Source organism: Budorcas taxicolor, chromosome 22 (genome assembly GCF_023091745.1).
Source record: "Budorcas taxicolor isolate Tak-1 chromosome 22, Takin1.1, whole genome shotgun sequence".
In the NCBI taxonomy this organism is placed as follows: domain Eukaryota; kingdom Metazoa; phylum Chordata; class Mammalia; order Artiodactyla; family Bovidae; genus Budorcas; species Budorcas taxicolor.
In genome coordinates this window covers 51,053,360-51,072,057 of record NC_068931.1, presented here as the reverse complement: position 1 = coordinate 51,072,057, position 18,698 = coordinate 51,053,360, and the positions used below count along the sequence as shown (strand labels likewise).

The window sequence follows — 18,698 nt, the reverse complement described above, 5'->3', positions numbered from 1 at the left end:
TGCCTGAAACTACAAGCTACGGCTGGTTATCAGTAGGGTACCCCATCAAGCCTGCACAGAATAATGACAGATTCAACATCTGTATGTCTACGGTATGCTGAACTCTACAGTGAGAGAAACCTTGAGATCGTGACTCTCAAGGAGTTTCAGTCCACTTAGGATGGATATACAGATACACATGAGATCTAAGAACATATACAAAACAAACAAATGAATGGCAATCAATGTGGTGTTAATGAAACATCGGCAAGGAAGAAATAAAAGTGTTTTGTAAATATCAATCCTCGAAAACAAAGGTATGATAACATAACTATGAAAAACTAAAAAGCACTAATCATGTAATGAAACTAAACTGTAAGATGAACAAAAGATGTAAAAACATTTTTTTAAAAAACAGAAAGAAAACAAACTTCAAAAAAGAAAAGGCCCTTACAACAAAAACAAGAGCTTACAGTAATGTCCGGGATGGGGCGGCATAGGCGGGTGGTGCTGAAGATGGCCGTTTTGGTGGTGAGGCAAATTAGGTGTGTATGGTGCAGTCCTACTTCCAGTCCAGGTGGTAGTGCTGTCTAAAAATTAAGGCCCATATGGATTAATTTGCTTTTATAAAGTCTGCCTATTTTTTCTCAACTACTTAAAAGATTTTAAAAAGCATGTACATACTATGATGATAAGTAGCTGGCTGACCAGTAAATCCATTCTGCTGCTGTCCTGGCTGAGGCCCTGAAGCTATCTGCAACAATCCTTCACTATGGCTGCCTGCCAGTATACTGGCGGGCTGACCTAGAGGAACAAGAAGACATTAATATGGTACATTTGTAGATGCAATCCTATGGCTTTATACAGTAAATGAAGGATTTTATACCTGAAAGTCACAACTATAAAGATGAGCAAAGAGTGAAGTCACCCATGGCCTATCAAATAAAAAACCCTGCAGTCATCTATAAAGGCAAACCTTAACTTGAAGAAGTTCAAAATTATTCTAATATCTAGCTAATTTTAGTGGCCCATTCTTCATAAATATTCTCCAAATGCCAGCAAAACCCCAGTACAGGTCTAGCCTATTTTAATAACTTCTTCAGAAGTACATTAGCTCACCCACAGCCACTCCATCTAGCTTTTGCATCTTTCTGTTAGGATTCCAAAAGTCCAGGCTCAAGGAAGTGTTGAAAATTGGAAAGCTCATTATTATCAGCAATGGTACTAGCAATAGCAGAATGCTAAAGTTCAATAAAAAAGCAGAGCAGACAAGTATTTTAAATGGAATGTAATGGTAAGGTGAGAAAGTTAAGAGGAAAAAAGGTAAGCTCCACTGTCCGGTTAACGCAGCATCTGCGAGTTTTAATAAATAAAACAAACCAAAAAAAAAAAAAAAAATCAGTCTATTGTGATATTTTCTCATGTACTTTTAAATATCAAGAATTGCCTCTAAGAACACTATCATATTCCTGGATTTACAAGAAATTAGTTGCCCTCTCTGTATGTAATAAAACAGGAGAACTATTCTATTTAAAACCATTCTATGAAATTGCTTACATTTTTAAGGCTGTATCTTTTGTGTGAAAAAGGCTAAATTTTTTTAAGCAAGTATTAAGTCAACTGTGCATCTCACTTGGAAAGCACTAAAATTCCATAATTATTGTTACTGGCATTACCTTAATCTTTTCTCATCCATATAGGAGTATAATCAGATAGAAGGGAGTAAATGACACCATTGCCCAAATATGCCACGAACAGCTCAAAGTATCAAGAAAAAAGCAAACTTTTCTTCCTGCTACAAATCAGATTTCTGTAAGGCTAAGATTATATAATTAAAAGCTAAAGAGACTATTTCAATAATCCCTAAACTATTTATTTTTAAAGATGATATTTTCAGCAACCTCCCTTCTTACTCATCCCCCTCAAATTTTTACAGGTTATCTTTGAAGGTTAATTGCATATTTGCTCTTGTTTTTAACAACGGTACATGTTATATACTCTTAGCTATCTTACAAAAATTGTCACTATGCAGGAGAATTTGAACCATTTTAATTTAGAAAGAATCCCTGTAGATATTCAGGTTCCAACTGAACATAACACCCACTACAGTTCTCTATACTGAATACTTTCATTACACAATACCAAGAACATAAAATGAAATTAAACAACTCATGAAGTCTTTTAATTCCTCTATTTTAGTCATTTCCTTTTTCTAATTTTATCAATATATCTTTTAAGATCTAAGGAAACATTCTGCAACAAATTCTAAAACTTACAGTTAATTACTACTCATTGTGAAAATACATCCAAAAAACACCAAGACAAAATTACCCATATTTCATTCATACCACTTTTTCTGATCTTGACTAGGACTTGGTCCCAGGAACATTAATGGTTAAAATGAAGTTGCATGAGCAATCATCAACAAAGGCATGCCAATTCAATCCTCAGACAGTATCAATAGAGGTAAGTGGCATTAATCTATGCTCAAGTGGCTATAATGTACCTTCTTTTATTTTCCTTCCCTACCCACTCGTTTATCAACTATATTCCCAAACTGGTTAATACAGAGATAACAGAAGCACCAAGTGATTAAAGGTTCAGGCTCTAAAGTATGTGTTTAACCTATATGGTCCAACCTATTTGGAATATGCTGTCTGTATGAAGACTGTCATCTTGTGTAGGAAATACAAAGGATATTATTTGAAAAGGTAAAATAAAGCAGGGGAAATTTGGTGTACTTTATGTGAAATTCAACTGTAGAAATAAATCCTCCATTTGTTCCAAAGATCAAATTTCTATGTTGAACTTGATCTGATATTAAAATAAATAGAATATGCTTCCTTTGATATCAATATACAAAGTATCAGTCCAGATGCATCAATAATTTACTGCTGTTGTGGGCTGAGATACAATCTCCTTAGCACCGACGTACAAGTAACACAGTAATACAAGTGCCAAGACCCTGTTCTGTGATTAATTAAAAATAAAAAAGGAACGATGCAGGGTGGGGACGCATTGGGAGACCGGGACTGACATACATGTACTGCAATGCATAAAGCTGCTAACTAGTGAGAACCTACTGTGCAGCACAGGGACCTCTACTCGGTGCTCTATGGTGACTTCAATGGGAAGCAAATCCAAGAAAAAAGACAGACATACGTGTGGCTGACTCACTCTGCTATACAGCAGGAACTGACACAGCACCGTAAAGCAACTATACCCTCTTTTTTAAAAAAAAAAAAAAAAGGCCACTCCACTGTCCAACATAAGGTCATTATTGCCTTGACCAGGCCCCAAGAAAAGCTGAACCTAACAGCCCTCTGCTTCCATGACACAGCAGAGAAGGCAGTACCTCTAAACTAGAAAGAATCTTTTCTTTTCTTTTTTTTTATTTTTATTTTTACTTTATTTTACTTTACAATACTGTATTGATTTTGCCATACATTGACATGAATCCACCACGGGTGTACATACGATCCCAAGAATCTTTTTAAAATACACTTCTTGTTAGGGAAAAAAAAAAGATACATATAATTTAGTCTTATTTCAAAACTGACTAGAACACTTAACATCTATCTTGAGGGTCATATGTTACAAATAAATTTGTCAAGGTCCTTTTTTCTAATAAGCTTGTACAACTGGAGACTGAGATGACGATTATAAAGTAATCTGCCAGATAAAGCAAAATAAAAACACTGATTAGAGGAAAGTTTGCAATTCCATTAATACAGATTTCTATAAATACCTTGGTTCAAAACTATTTGTTCTCTACTTAAACATTTCTCTAAAATTTATGTGAAAGAGCAAAGACTTCTTCTGCATGTAATAAAGTACAAATTAGACCACTAATTTAAAGCATTACTTAAATTCCAAGGGACTATACATCAACATAAGACGGTTTATGTTCTGTTACATTAAGATACATCTAAACTTTTTAAAATTACAAATATTTTTTTTTTCCAGGACAACTCAAAAACCTATCTGATGCTTGTTAACCCATGAAAGATAACCACAGTACTTTTAATATTCACTTACTCAGACGTCCCCTCCAAGTGACTACCTATAAATATTCAATTGTTAGGAAAATTCATCTTGCTGACTATATCTGACTCTACAACTCACTTGTGGAAGCCACAGGAATGTTGGGAAAATTGGTGGTACTGGTAGCATTAGACTCAGATGGAGCTAAGAGAGCTGGGGTGCTGTATGTCTCCGTCGATGCACGATTACTTGGTGGATGCTGGATGGTTTGAATTGAATGCCCTTCAGTGGATAATGATGGCTGTCCCTCAAAGTCATGAACATATTCATCCTTCACCAACATACTTGGTGGAGCTACACAGAAAAACAAACACATTTTAAAATCTTATAAGCTTTTATTCCCAGGAAAAAAAAATCTTGTAAGTAACATAAGAACACCTAAAGTCAACTAGAGTGTAACTCAGAATTTTCTCATACTACTTTAAAAGCATTCTACTTTATCAGCGAAAGCTATTTATTTAGAGATAGTGGCATCAGATCAATCTGATTAACTCCTTGAAATCTGAAGGCGACTAAATTACAACCACCTCCGGCTGAAAAGGTATTTCTGAGCTTCCCAATTAATAATCTAAAGGTAATAATCACCTTAAATATATAACATAGGCAAAAATCAAGTGGCTAGAGAAAGTGTTTACCTCACTAAGAAGACCAAATTGGAGATCGACTAAGTTTTTTCCTCTTTTTGCCAATTTCACAGTGTAAAAATATGAGTGGGATCTTACAGCTATCTAATGCCAGGATCCAGCATTATTAAGTAATGTATTCTTTGAAAGTGAAGCATACTAAATGTCCCCTAAAAAATTAGAATGAGCAGAAAAATCTCAAATGGTAAGTCAAACTGAAATTTCCTTCTAGAAACCCAATCCAAATAATGATGCTTGATAAATATGTAGTGTGAAAAAACTCAATAAACAACATCTTTCTCCTGCATGGTTACACCTTAATGTAACCCTGTAAACTGACCCTACTTGATACAACAACTTTTTCTTGAACAAACCAGGAATAGTTAGTCGGCTTCACTGTGAGGAAAAAAAGAAAATTGAAATCGAGTTTACAGTATCAGTGGCCCTGCCCAGAATGGTCCCACTTCCTTTTAGGTAACAGTTTTGGGGTTTGCTTTTTATCTTTAGCAAGCAATCCTTTACTGCACCTGAACTAACACTACCCTAGAATTTTACTATCTACTGAACTCTCAACACTAGGTTCTGTTCTTAGAGCAGTCAACAGTCCACAAAAAGCCATTCTCTTTTCCATTAAGAATCAGCATGTAATGCTCCTTATCTTTCTCTATGTCAGTCTTTGAAAAAATCTATTACACATAAATATTAATTCATTACATGGCTATTTTTATTAAATTAGAACATTTCAAAGAGGTAAGAATAATCTATTGTTCAGATGTCGACATATAATCTCTTAAAAGGACTTTGTCATGTATCATAATGAAGACATTGATATTTTTAAGACCCATAAATTCCACTCCAAAGGGTTTCTCTTTAGAAAATTATATGGAAACAAAAAGACAACCAAAAGGAGCTTAACATATCATTGTATGTCAGTTTAAGAAAAAAAAAAGAGTGGCTCTAACCATTCATCACTAATGTTGGCCAAATTATAAAAATGCAAAGGAAAACCCATGTGGCTATGACTGTATTTATTCAATTTTTTTAAAATTACACTTGTCAACAAATCCTATAGTTTTCTCCATAAGATTCTAATATCTCTAATTTTTGGAAACTTTAGGGCTTTTGTTGTTTACAGTGATTGGAATCTTTTCATCAAGATATTGGTATTGCTAGTACCTAAGGAGAAAGTTACTAATTTGAAGATACAGCTGGTTAACTTGATATTCATTGCTTCTGCTTTCCAACTGACATTTTGGCTCACTGTGTAATCATAACACGTGAACATAACACTTGAATTACGGGAATTCCCTGATGGTCCACTGGTTGGGACTAGGTGCTCTCACTGCCATAGCCCAGGTTCAATTCCTGGTTGAGGAACTAAGAGCCTGCAAGCCACACAGCGCAGCCAAAAAAAAAAAGATCTGTAAAATAATTGAACTCTGCTTTTAAAAAGTTATCTCATAACTTTTTCTTGCCTAACACATTGACTAAACCTTCCCAAGTGTAAGTTCAGGACTTCTACCAGTCTACGTGTCTCTTTAATCAAGTAATTTAAAACAAGTTTCTTAGGTAAAACTGGGTATCAACAAGGAGAGATGTCTGTAATACATTTTTTCCAAGAGCAAAAAAGTTGGTTAAAAAACACTGCTGTACACTATAATCATACTCACATTTCAAACAATCATATACTCTAAGGGAAAAAGCAAGGTCCAGAACAGCGCACAATATGCTGTTTGTGTATGAAAGGAGGGAAATAATACATGTATTTTTGCGCAAAGAAACCCTGGAAGGAAACACCAGAAACTAATAAAAGTGATTACCTGAGGTAGGGGGGAATGGGGACAGGGGTGGGAGCACTTCTTTTCACTGTATACCTTTTTATAGTATTTTGATTTTATGGACCATGTATTGCCTATTCAAAAAAATAAAATTAAAAAAACATATAGTATATATTTTTAAAGTCCAGGAAACAGACATCAAACTACTAAGTATTTCTCTTTATGGACTAGCAGTCAACAAATTAATTCATTGAAAAAAATATTTATTGAGCACCTATGTTCCAGATACTGTTCTAATACTTGGGATACATCAATAAACAAAAGAAAGCTTACTGCCTTAGCAGGGCTTACAGTCTTTTATGATACTTAGGTATTTAAACGTTTAAATAGTGAGCCCCTTCCAGCTGCCTTAATCTTGGGCAAGTCCCCTGACCTCTCCAGGAACCAGTTTCTTTGTATCTGATAAAATGTGGATAATGCCACCTACCATGTAGGAGTATTATGAAAATGATGACACAATATTTGTAGATCATTTTGACACAGAATAAGTACCTAGCAAGTGTTAGCTATGATGATTTAACCATATTTTTAGAGCAGTCATACACATATATAAATTGTAAAATGCTCTATGAGTAGAGAACTCACAGTGGACAGAAGAGCTGAAGACACTGAGCTCGTCCTAGGTCTCTGCTCTTTAACACTACTAGCAAGCAGGGCACAGCCTGTCTGATGGTACTGCCACTGTCTTATTTACCTTTTCTTTCCTCCCTTAGAGTATGCGCTTCCTCGAGTGGAAAAAAACCATACCTTATTTATTCTATCGTCCCTGGAACCTAACACAGTACCAGGCAATACATGCTCATTAAATATTTGTTAAAATCAATACACAAGTGGATGTGGTCATGGAAAGTTTCATAAAAGAGATGAGACAGGCTGGAAATAATTACCACCAAGATCCCAACTCAAAAGTGAAGGAATTATCCCATTTGCTTAACTTTTAGCTACCTGGCCTTATATACTTTGTCCAAATCTGAAAGGACCTTGTGAGAAACACCTGTCGTTTTCTCAGGAAAGAAGCCACTGAGGCCAGCCTTTTTTTTTATAAACAGCCACCACTAGGGGGATCCATAAGGCTGAATACAGGGCTAGAGCAACTGAAAAGGGGCTATCAACCCACACAAGTCCATCAATGACAAGCACTCATAACAGCAATAGTTTAGGACAGGAAGCAGTGTAATGAGTCTTCAGAATTAGATCGCATCACAACCGCTCCCTAGGGGGATTCTAATACAGTTATCACCACTAACACCCACTGAGTTAAAAGCTTTCATTCTCCAAAAATGCAGATGGAGAATAGTGAATATCAAAAGGGTGTTTACTTTCAAAAAGAGGTGACATGATATCAATGTCTGGGTGATGAATAAGCTGGGCTTTACCCAATTAATCTTAAAGCTACCCTTTCAGACCACAACAGCTTCCATTATTAACCCACTGTTCTCAGAAACCAACTAACCCTCAACAAATACCAAAAGACACTAGTCTTCCTTTATTATTATTGACCTGGAAGAGAAGTGGAGAATAAAAACAAGTAGCCTTTCATGCTCTTCCCAAATTTCAAGGTCAGATGATACTTCTGACACATTTCTAGGATTCTGTAGCAAAAGTGCTGCTGAACCACTAATTCCCCTTCAGAACAACGGCACACCTTTCTAAGGTGATAGTACTGGTTTAGTTGCTCAGTGGTGTCTGACTATTTGCGACCCCAGACTGTAGCCCAAAAGGCTCCTCTGTCCATGGCATTTTCCAGACAAGAACACTGGAGTGGTTTGCCATTTCCTCCTCCAGAGGATCTTCCTGACCCAGGGTTCAAACCCAGGTCTCACATTCCAGGCAGATTCTTTACCATCTGAGCCATCAGGGAAGCCTTCCAAGGTGACAGTGGCTTTTTATCAGTTTCTGTTCAAAGTAACTAGTTCTTATAGAAATTTTAGCTCATTAACTAACATGTTCCAAGAAACAGAGCTAAAGTTTTAACAGATCTCTGTTCTCAAATACTACATGAAAAATAAAAAACACACTCCTGTTTGTTTCATTTTCCTATCTCAAAACTTTCCCCCTTTAAAAATAGGCCTAGAACATCTGTGATTACCATATACTTTAAAGTAGCCTTGTTTTATTTACTCAAAATATAACGAGACTGAAAAAAAATTAATATAGTATACAGTTTTAAGTCATTCACAAAATTATCAATCATAAAAATAAGTTCGGCTGAAATAAAGAAAATTGAGAATTTGGGTGTTTTTAAACTATGTTACACATGATTCTAAATTATCAAACAGGTTATTTATAACTACTGAAACTGGTTCTGTGAGATTTACTTCTAAAATAGCCAGTTTTTACCAATTCAAAAGTTACTCTTTCTGTGTATGTTTTATGTTCCCCATCACATTTTTTATTCTACTTGCAATCATAAATAGCAGTTCAAATTCAAAGTCAATAACCTACTAAATCCAGTTTTAAATGCTGATGCATGCCCCCCACCCCTGCAAAATGTACATTTTCAAAGCAGTAAGTACTTTTCTTGTAAATGTTACCAGCACCCACCCATACAGACTAGTTCTAAGTCAATAAAAAATAAAGGGCATGGGATAAAAGAGAGAAAGTTAAAAGAAAGGGATTACCTACCATTACTCTGCAGTGTTAATCCTGAGAGATCTTAAATTTTTAAAGGGGAAAAAAAATAAAATATTAATCATTATAATGAAAATAATTCCCACCATATTTAAAATTACAGAATATAAATTTAAGCCAGAGATTCAAAATTTCCATGAACCATTTCAATTCAAGAATAGTAGTATAAATGCTATCTAACAATGCAAAAGTGCTTTCCATCTTATTTTTCAATAACAGTGTTCTACACAGGAAAAATACCAAGTATGTACACTTAGTTTTAGTAGTCAAAATATAAGCTTTCTCAGAATTCAAATTTAAATACACATATTTCATTAAAAATGTCTGATTTTTAAAATTAGTTGAAATCCTGGGCTATCTCCAAATTTACAATTTAACTTAGAAAAATTAAAACACTATTGATATCTTTTCCCTTTATGCTTCTAAGCATAAAAGTAAAGTCTACTTACCAATTCCAGGTGATACAACTCGTTCATAGTGATATGGATTCACACAGACACTATCACATTTTAAGTCAAATGCATACTGACAGTATTTAACATGTTTTAGTTCATTTTTGTGAAGGTCAGGCCACCTCCAGAGACGGGCATAGATCACATGAGGAAATCCCTTCCGACCAGCCACCTAAGAAAAGTAAATAACCATTTAATGAGCATCAATTATGCATCACACATTATACAAGGCACTTGATACATTCTCATTTAATCCTTGCAATCCTACAAAGTCAGTATTAAAATTCCTATTTCTTAAACAAGAAAACTAAAGCTCAAAATAACTTAATTGGACAAGGTCACAAAGTAGTAAACTTAAGTATGATTTCAAGGCTTAGGCTCAGGTTTTAAAAATACACAAAAAAAGTATGCGTTTAATGAAGAAACAATACCTAAAATCTAGAAATAAAAAATTTTAAACCTAACATTATGTTTTCTATATGTTTCTTTAAAAATATCAAACACATGAGATTATGTAATTCTACATGAAAAATTTGATCCCTGAAAACAAAAGGTAAAGACTTGTAAATTTAAGTTAACTCCGTAAGTTTTAGAAATATTGTTGAATTCTTCTGGATTGTTTTTCACATAAAAGTACCAGACATACAATACCAAATTTCTAAATTATAAAAAAAAAAGGAAAGAAAGCAAGCTGAGTTGTACATATAATACCAAAAAAGAAAAAAAGGCTACAAGGATGAATACCAAAGGGCTAAAGATGTAGGTTTTCTTCTGATTTTTATTTTCCAAATTTTCTATACTGAACATTTTTTTTTAGTCAAAACATTTTTAAAAACTTTTAAGCTATACCTCTATTGAAAGAAGATACATCCTTCCATTTATTTCCATATAGTGTATCAGTACAGGATCCTGTATTGATAATATCTGTACTATAGGATGTACTACAGTATCTAAAGAGATGGAGCAAGCATGAAATTTCCATAGTAACTTAAGAGGAAACAAGGATTTGTAAAAACCTGCCATTACAAAGTACAGAAGAAACCCTGGAACAAGACTAACCTGAAGCCTTCCGTCCAATGTTCTCTGTATGGTAACACACTTGCTAGGGTGAGCTCCATTTGTAGTTATAGCTGTTATTAAAGAATCCAATTCATCTTTTTTCTCCTTCAGCTTTTTAACCAAACTTTCAATTGCTCTTTTGGCAAATGTTTCACTCTCTCCACCTTGTCTATGGCACATCAAACTATGTACAATGCTCAGACAGGCATCATTACTTGTTGGTGTATTCGTAATAGACATATTGTCCATTTGTTAAAGTTATTTCTTTTAAATCAAATACGTCTCCAATTTCCGGAGCAATTTTGATCTTTTGGAAGCAGCGAAAAACAACAGTTAACGTTGCAAGAAAAACTTTTAGACATGTAGTATTCAGGATAATCTAAAAAAAACAGAGAGAGAGACAGATATCAGAACACATTTCATAAAGCAGATTCAATTACCTTGGAAAAGATGGAATTGCTTCAGTTAAGTCAAAGACTCGATGCACATAATTAAATGTGGTGCTTAGAGTTTTAAATGATTTAATTAAAATGTTGCCGTTTTTGACATTCCCAAAATATTAAAGTTAGACCTTATTATTATAGAGGCATGTTCAATCAAGTCTTGTTGACTGTACTAGTCACCCTAAAGTAAAATCTTAACAGAACCTTTAAAATGGATTACTTCTGAAGAGCAGCACTTTAAAATATTCTTGATTAACAAGTAACTAAAGCTAAAAGTCAACCACTAATACACATGAAAAATTCGCCATCACCTGGCACCAAATGCTGTTTATCCATCAGCAATAGCCATCTTTGTTATAAGAGATCACCGACAACAATAAAAAGATGAATAATTTTTAAATGGGCAAAGGATTCTAATACTCATTTCGCCAAAGAAGAATGGCCAATAAGGACATGAAAGATACTCAAAATCATTAATCATTACTGAACTGCAAATCAAAACTACAAAAAGATACCACTTAACATTCACCAGGTGGATAAATCTAAAGAACAGACAAAAAGCATTCGTGAGAAAATGGAACCCTCATACACTGCACGTGGGATTGCAAAATGGTACAGCCACCTTGGAAAAGGACTCTGACAATTCCTCAAAATGTTAAACACAAAGTTACCATATAATCCAGCGATCATACCCTCAGCAATTCCATCCAAAATTACCAAAAACCTATGCCCACACAAAAATATGTACATAAATGTTCACAGCAGTATCATTCCTAATAGCCAAAACAACTCAAATTCCCATCAACTGATGAATGTATCAATATATACAACGTAATATTATCTAGTCATAAATAAGAATGAAGTACTGGTACATGCTGCAACATGGATGAACCTGGAAAACAAGCTAAGTGAAAGTCACGGAAGGCCACTTGCTATATAGCCCCGTTTATATGAAACATCCAGAACAGGCAAAGCACCAAAAAAAAAAAAAAAAGTGGATTAGTGGTTGCCAAAGGTTTAGGTGGGGGAGGGTGAGGAATGATTGCTAATAGGTATGGCGTTTCCTTTGCATCAGTTACTAAGCCCTGTCTCTTTTCAACTCCATGAACTATATAAAGTGCCAGGCTCCTCTGTCCATGGAATTCTCCAGCAAGAATACTGGAGTGAGTAACCATGTCCTTCTCCAGGAGATCTTTCCAGCCCAGGGATCGAACCCACATCTCTGGTGTCTCCTACAATGCAGGCAGATTCTTTACCACTGAGCCACCAGTCCTTCAGGGGTAATGAAAATGTTCTAAAATTGATACTTGTGATGGCTGCATAACTCTGTCACTATAGGGAAAACCATCAAATCATACACCTTAACAGAGAGACTTTTATAGTATGTGAATTAACACATCAATAAAGTTATTATTAAAAAAGAGACACCACTGAATTCCTCAGAAGATTTTACCCATAAAGGCAACAAGGTAAATTCCTTTCAAAAGAAATTAAAATATAGGAAATATTCATTAAAAATCCATTCAACATCTATAACACAAATTAACTTATCTAACCTCAAAATCTCATGTGAACTAAGAAAAGGCCATCAGCCTAAGAACAAAGGTGATGAAGCAGGAGCAGAGGCCATCACGCATTTGCTGACGTTGCTGTGTCCCATGCTTGTTTTACTTTTACTTTCTTTGGCTGTTTACTTGAATTCTTAAAACTCATTCTCCACTACCAAATTAATAAAACTAACTCATCAGTCTGCCAAAATCGATTCCTCTTCTGACAACCTTTACTTGCACAGCGTGATGTGCTCAGTTGTGGCCGACTCTGTGATCCCCTGGACTGTATAGCCTGCCAGGTTCCTCTGTCCATGCAATTGTCCAGGCAAGAATACGGGAGTGGGCTGCCATTTCCTTCTCCAGGTACAGCTTGAACACCACTCAATTACCCAGCTCTGGAAAGCCTGGTAAATCATCTCTGACCTACCTGTCTCTGACCTCCCCTACATTCTCTCATAAAGTTACATGATTCTTTACCCTGGTCATTTCTACCAATTCCTATTCTATCAGACACTGATGTAGTTCTGGGCTTCCTTTAAATTTATATTACTTGATATTTAACACGTGCTCCCTTCTATTGGTATCTATTTTATATAAACACCTGTCCCAGGCAGACAGAAACACATTTTTCGTGTATCTTTGAATACTGAGCCACTTGCCCACATTCAATAAATACATGCTGAAGGTGTACTTTTCAGATTACCAGAGATTACCTGCCCGGTGGGTTCTGAAGTTAAGAAATATGGATTAGAATCCCAAGTCTCACACTAAATAGTGGGACAAATTAAGTTACTTAAACTCTCTCTCTCCGAACCTGGATTAAAAGGAGCATATACAGAGCTCAAAGTGGAAAAATCTATATAAAGGTGTCTAGCACGTAATGCTGAGTGAAAAGGAGAACTTTCCGAATACCAAAATATTTAATTGTTTTAAAGAGATTTTCCTACAACACATTATGCATTTTTCTGCATTTTTTCTTATTAAAATTTGTCCAGGAAAATTTAGTAGGGCAGGAACAGCAGTAAACCACCCATCCAGGACTCACAACACAAAGGCATACAGGAGTCGGGCAAATTATATAAATAAATAAAATGTGGCAGGTGTAAAGAAAAGTACTAAGGCAAGCCCGTGCACGTCCATCTAAAGTGAGCAGCCGATACTCCCAGCAGAAGTAGCATTTGAGTTGCCACATTTTCAAAGCCCATTTTTATGTCAAAAATAAGTACTGGCAACTTACTGGCAGGGAAGGGGAGGAAGGAATGAGAAAGAGAAACTACTATGAATGCCAAACCAAACACACCTTCCACTCCAATCTGTCCCAAGAGAATCATCAGTTTGAAAACTCAGAAAGCCAACTGCATAACAATTTTAATTTCTAGACTGAAAGCTCTCAGGGACAGGGAGTAATACTTGTCTTACTAATCATTATATGCCCATAGGACATATAAGTGCTTCTTCTTATTAAACGAATGCAGTTCTGCCTGTGTTTTAAGATTCATGTCCAGGCTATTTCTTTTGCCTAACAGTCTCATATCCAGTCCCACTTTATCTACTCGGTAAATTCCTAGCCACCTTTCAAAGTGCAGTGTAAATGTCTCAATGCCTCCAAGAGCTTCCCCTAACACACTGTCTCCTCTCACCACAATCCTGAAGAACTACTTCCCTGGGATGTTTACTGTGTGCCTATTATATTACTTGACACCACTCTCAAAACCACACCCCAATTACAACTCAACACATTATAGTGTAGTTTTTTGATTATGTATTTGCTTCACACCCTGTTGCCAAAGTTTAGAAAACGGCAGCACCTTCTCATTTTAGAAATTCCTAGTACAATGCCCTGTTCCTTTCATATAGTAGGCAAATGCTTACAAGTTGACTATAGTTTTTTTATTCAGTATCATTACCTTGCAACAAATTTGGAAGAATGCAAACACTTATGTCACTGAATTCATTCTGACATTAGATCCAAAAGACTTGTTCCAGCTTATAATGTAATTAAGGATGAATTAAATTCAGATGACCATCATATTTACTACTGTGGGCAAGAATCCCTTAGAAGAAATGGAATAGCCCTCACAGTCAACAAGAGTCCAAAATGCAGTACTTGTGTGAGATCTCAAAAACAACAGAATGATCTCAATTCATTTCCAAGGCAAACCATTCAACATCACAATAATCCAAGTCTATGCCTCCATCACTTATGCCAAAGAATCTGAAGGCGAAAGGTTCTATGAAGACCTACAAGACATTCGACAACCAACACCAAAAAACACTTGTCCATTTCATCACTGGAATGCAAAAGTAGGAAGTCAAGAGACACCTGGAGTAACAGGCAAGTTTGGCCTTGGAGTACAGAGTGAAGCAGGGCAAAGGATAACAGAGCTTTGCCAAGAGAACACACTGGTCATAGCAAACACACTCTTCCAACAACACAAGAGAAAACTCTACACATGGACATCACCAGATGGTCAATATTGAAATCAGACTGATTATATTCTTTTCAGCCAAAGATGGAGAAGCTCTACACAGTAAGAAAAAAACAAGACCTAGAGCTGACTATGGCTCAGATCATGAGCTCCTTATTGCAAAATTCAGACTTAAACAGAAGAAAGTGGAGAAAACCACTAGGCCATTCAGGTATGATCTAAATCAAATCCCTGATGATTACAGTGGAGGTTGACCAAGAGATTCAAGGGATTAGATCCCGTAGACAGAGTGCCTAAAAAACTATGGGTGGAGGTTTGTAACACTGTAACAGGAGGCGGTGACCAAAACCACCCCAAAGAAAAAGAAATGAAAGAAGGCAAAGTGGTTGTCTGACAAGGCTTTACAAATAGTTGAGAAAAGAAGAGAGGTGAAAGGTAGAGGACAAAGAGAAAGATATACCCAACTGATTGCAGAGTTTCAGAGAATAGCAAGGAAAGATCAGAAAGTCTTAAGTGAACAATGCAAAGAAATAGAGGGAAACAACAGAATGAGAAAGACAAGAGATCTCAAGAAAATTGGAGATACCAAGGGAACATTTCACGCAAAGATGGGCACAATAAAGGACAGAAACAGCAAAGACCTAACAGAAGCAGAAGAGATTAAGAAGAGGTAGCAAGAATACACAGAAAAACTATATAAAAATGATCTTAATGACCCAGATAACCACGATGGTGTGGTCAATCACCTAGAGTCAAACATTCTGGAGTGTGAAGTCAAGCGGGCCCTAGGAAGCATTACTACAAATAAAGCTAGTGCAGGTGATGAAATTGCAGCTGAGCTATTTCAAATCCTAAAAGATGCTGCTGCTAAAATGCTGTACTCAACATGTCAGCAAATTTGGAAAACTCAGCCTTGGCCACAGGACTGGAAAAGGTCCGTGTTCGTTTCAATCCTAAAGAACATTCTAACTATCATACAATTGCACTCATTTCACATGCTATGAAGGTAATGCTCCAAATCCTTTAAGCTAGGCTTCAGCAGCTCATGAACCAAGAACTTACAGATGCACAAGCTAGATTTATAAAACACAGAGGAACCAGAGATCAAATTGCTAACATCTGTCAGATCACAGAAGGAACAAGGGAATCCCAGAGAAACATCTGCTACTGCTTTACTGACTATGCTCAAGTCTTTGACTGTGTGGATCACAACAAACTGTAGAAAAATTCTTAAAGAGGTGAGAATAACACACCACTTTACCTGTCTCCAGAGAAACCTGAATGGAGTTCAAGAAGCAACAATAAGAACTGGACATGGAACAACAGACCAGTTCAAAATTGGGAAAGGAGTACATCAAGGCTATACAATGTCACCCTGCTTATTTAACTTATATGCAGAGTACATCATGTAAAATGCCAGGCTGGATGAAGCACAAGCTGGAATCAAGACTGGCGGGAGAAATATCAATAACTTCAGATATGCAGATGATACCACTCTAATGGTAAGAAGGGAAGGGGAACTAAAGAGTCCCTTGATGAGAGTGAAAGAGGAGTAAAAAGCTGGCTTAAAATTCAACACTCAAAACTAAGATCATAGCATCTGGTCCCATCACTTCATAGCAAATAAATGGGGGAAAGTGGAAACAGTGACAGATTTTATTTTCTCAGGCTCCAAAATCACTGTGGACAGTGACTGCAGCCATGAAATTAAAAGATGCTTGTTTCTTGGGCGGGGGGGCGGGGCAGGGGGAAGCTATGATAAACCTAGAGAGCAGATTAAAAAGCAGAGACATCACTTTACCAAGAAAGGTCTGCACAGTCAAAGCCATGGTTTCTCCAGCAGTCATGTACAGATGAGAGAGCTAGACCATAAAGAAGGCTGAGTGCCTAGAACTGGCGTTTCGAACTATGGTGCTGGAGAAAACACTTGGGAGTCCCTTGGACTGCAAGGAGATCACACCAGTGAGCCCTAAAGGAAATCAACCCTGAATAGTGACTGGAAGGACAGATGCTAAAGCTGAAGCACTAACAATCTGGCCACCTGTTGCGAAGAGCAGACTCACTGGGAAAGACCCTGATGCTGGGAAGATTGAGGGCAGGAGGAGAAGGGAACAGAGGATGAGATGGTTGAATGGCATCACTGACTCAGTGGGCATGAATTTGAGCAAATTCAGGGATATAGTGAACAACACAGAAGTGATCAACCTAGCGTGACCCAGTCAATGGGGCAGCAGCGTCAGATACACTGAACAACAACAACAAAGCACCTGAGTGTAACTACTTCATCACAATCTCACTATCAGATGTAACCACCTCTAAAATGTAAGCTATTTTTGGCCCTAACAAGACCTCAGAAAACATTTTAATTGCACATTTCTCTGAAAACTAGTAGAAATATTCCTATGACCACAAGTGTCTGAAACATAATGTAAAAGCTCCTAGTATAAAAAAACAATACCAGCAGGGCCATACAGGTGTTCTCCTAAATTAAACAGTTCTAGATTACAATCTTTTAAAGAGTGATATGGAATGACAGTATGTCAGGAAGCATTTAACAGGAGGCTTCCTGTATGCTGTTTTGGATCTGTCAGGAATTCTCTGTTCCTTATAAATTCCTGAATACTCAGGAATTAAGAGGAGAGGCAAGCCTCTCCCAGGACTGAGGATCCAGGCATTTCCTTCATTAGTGTTTCTATATGGTGATAAGTACCCTCTTTCCTCTGTGAACCATATGGTAAAAGTGACTGTTTACAACTCTCTCTCTCTTTAATATGGATCACCTATGTTTTGTAAGTCTGGAATTTTAATCTTTATCTTTGCTGAGAATAACTACCTTGTAAGACAGTATATATGCCCACACTATGTTGATTAAAACACCTTTGCTCCATCAGAGCTCTGGTCCTCGTGTCTTTCTTTCTCTTTCTCTCTCTCTCAGGCTATTTCTTTGGAGCGCAGAGGCCCTCTGAGTTCACTTTCCACAGGTTCCGGTCCATTAAAGGACCTCAACAACAGTAGACAACAGCATTTAAGTGGCATAAACAAATGCATAGATTTTAATCAAAGTTCTAGTAGCAGGACTATAAACTAACATCTCTCTCAATTCTCTAGTCTATAAAATGGAAACAGTATCTGCCTTGACAAATTTACAGACTGGCTATGGTAATCAAATGCAACAGTGTATACGTCAAAGCAACCTGGGGACCATAAATTGGCCAATTCAACAAACACTGTATCCCCTCTGAACAAAGCACTTAGAGATACAAAAACAAGTAACAGGTAGTCAGAAAACGGTGCTCTACTGAGAACATCCCATTTCTGTAACAATTTATATCACCTCATTAGCTATCCTGAAACAAAGTTCTAACCTACTTACAATTTTTAAAATAAACAATGCCCTAATCTAAACGGGGGAAAAGATTAATATATAATGCAGTATGTATTTCAATAAAAATGCTCAAGCATATCAACAAAATTAGAAAGTATAATCAAGAGGTTAGATGCTAGGACACATATGGTACATCACCCTAAATATGACAGCTATGAATTTAGACCTTCCAAGACAGGTGTGTTGTTCTGACACAATGGCATTGTAGTCGGTGACATGGATTTTCCAAAATGTTAACTGCTGATAAAGTTCCAAACAACTTCAG

General features: G+C 36.4%; 1 protein-coding gene across 1 annotated transcript in view; it reads right to left on the bottom strand.

Moving 5' to 3' along the window:
- The window catches only part of SMAD4 (SMAD family member 4), a 51,825-nt gene that overhangs the window by 21,008 nt on the left and 12,119 nt on the right, over positions 1 to 18,698 (bottom strand). The window contains exons 2-7 of the mRNA XM_052660261.1: positions 10,627 to 11,005; positions 9,565 to 9,739; positions 9,110 to 9,139; positions 4,105 to 4,317; positions 664 to 783; positions 453 to 569 (exon numbers count right to left, since the gene is read on the bottom strand). Of these exons, the coding sequence (XP_052516221.1) occupies positions 453 to 569; positions 664 to 783; positions 4,105 to 4,317; positions 9,110 to 9,139; positions 9,565 to 9,739; positions 10,627 to 10,875 (904 nt within the window). The 5' untranslated portion in view covers positions 10,876 to 11,005. The remainder of the gene's footprint in view (positions 1 to 452; positions 570 to 663; positions 784 to 4,104; positions 4,318 to 9,109; positions 9,140 to 9,564; positions 9,740 to 10,626; positions 11,006 to 18,698) is intronic.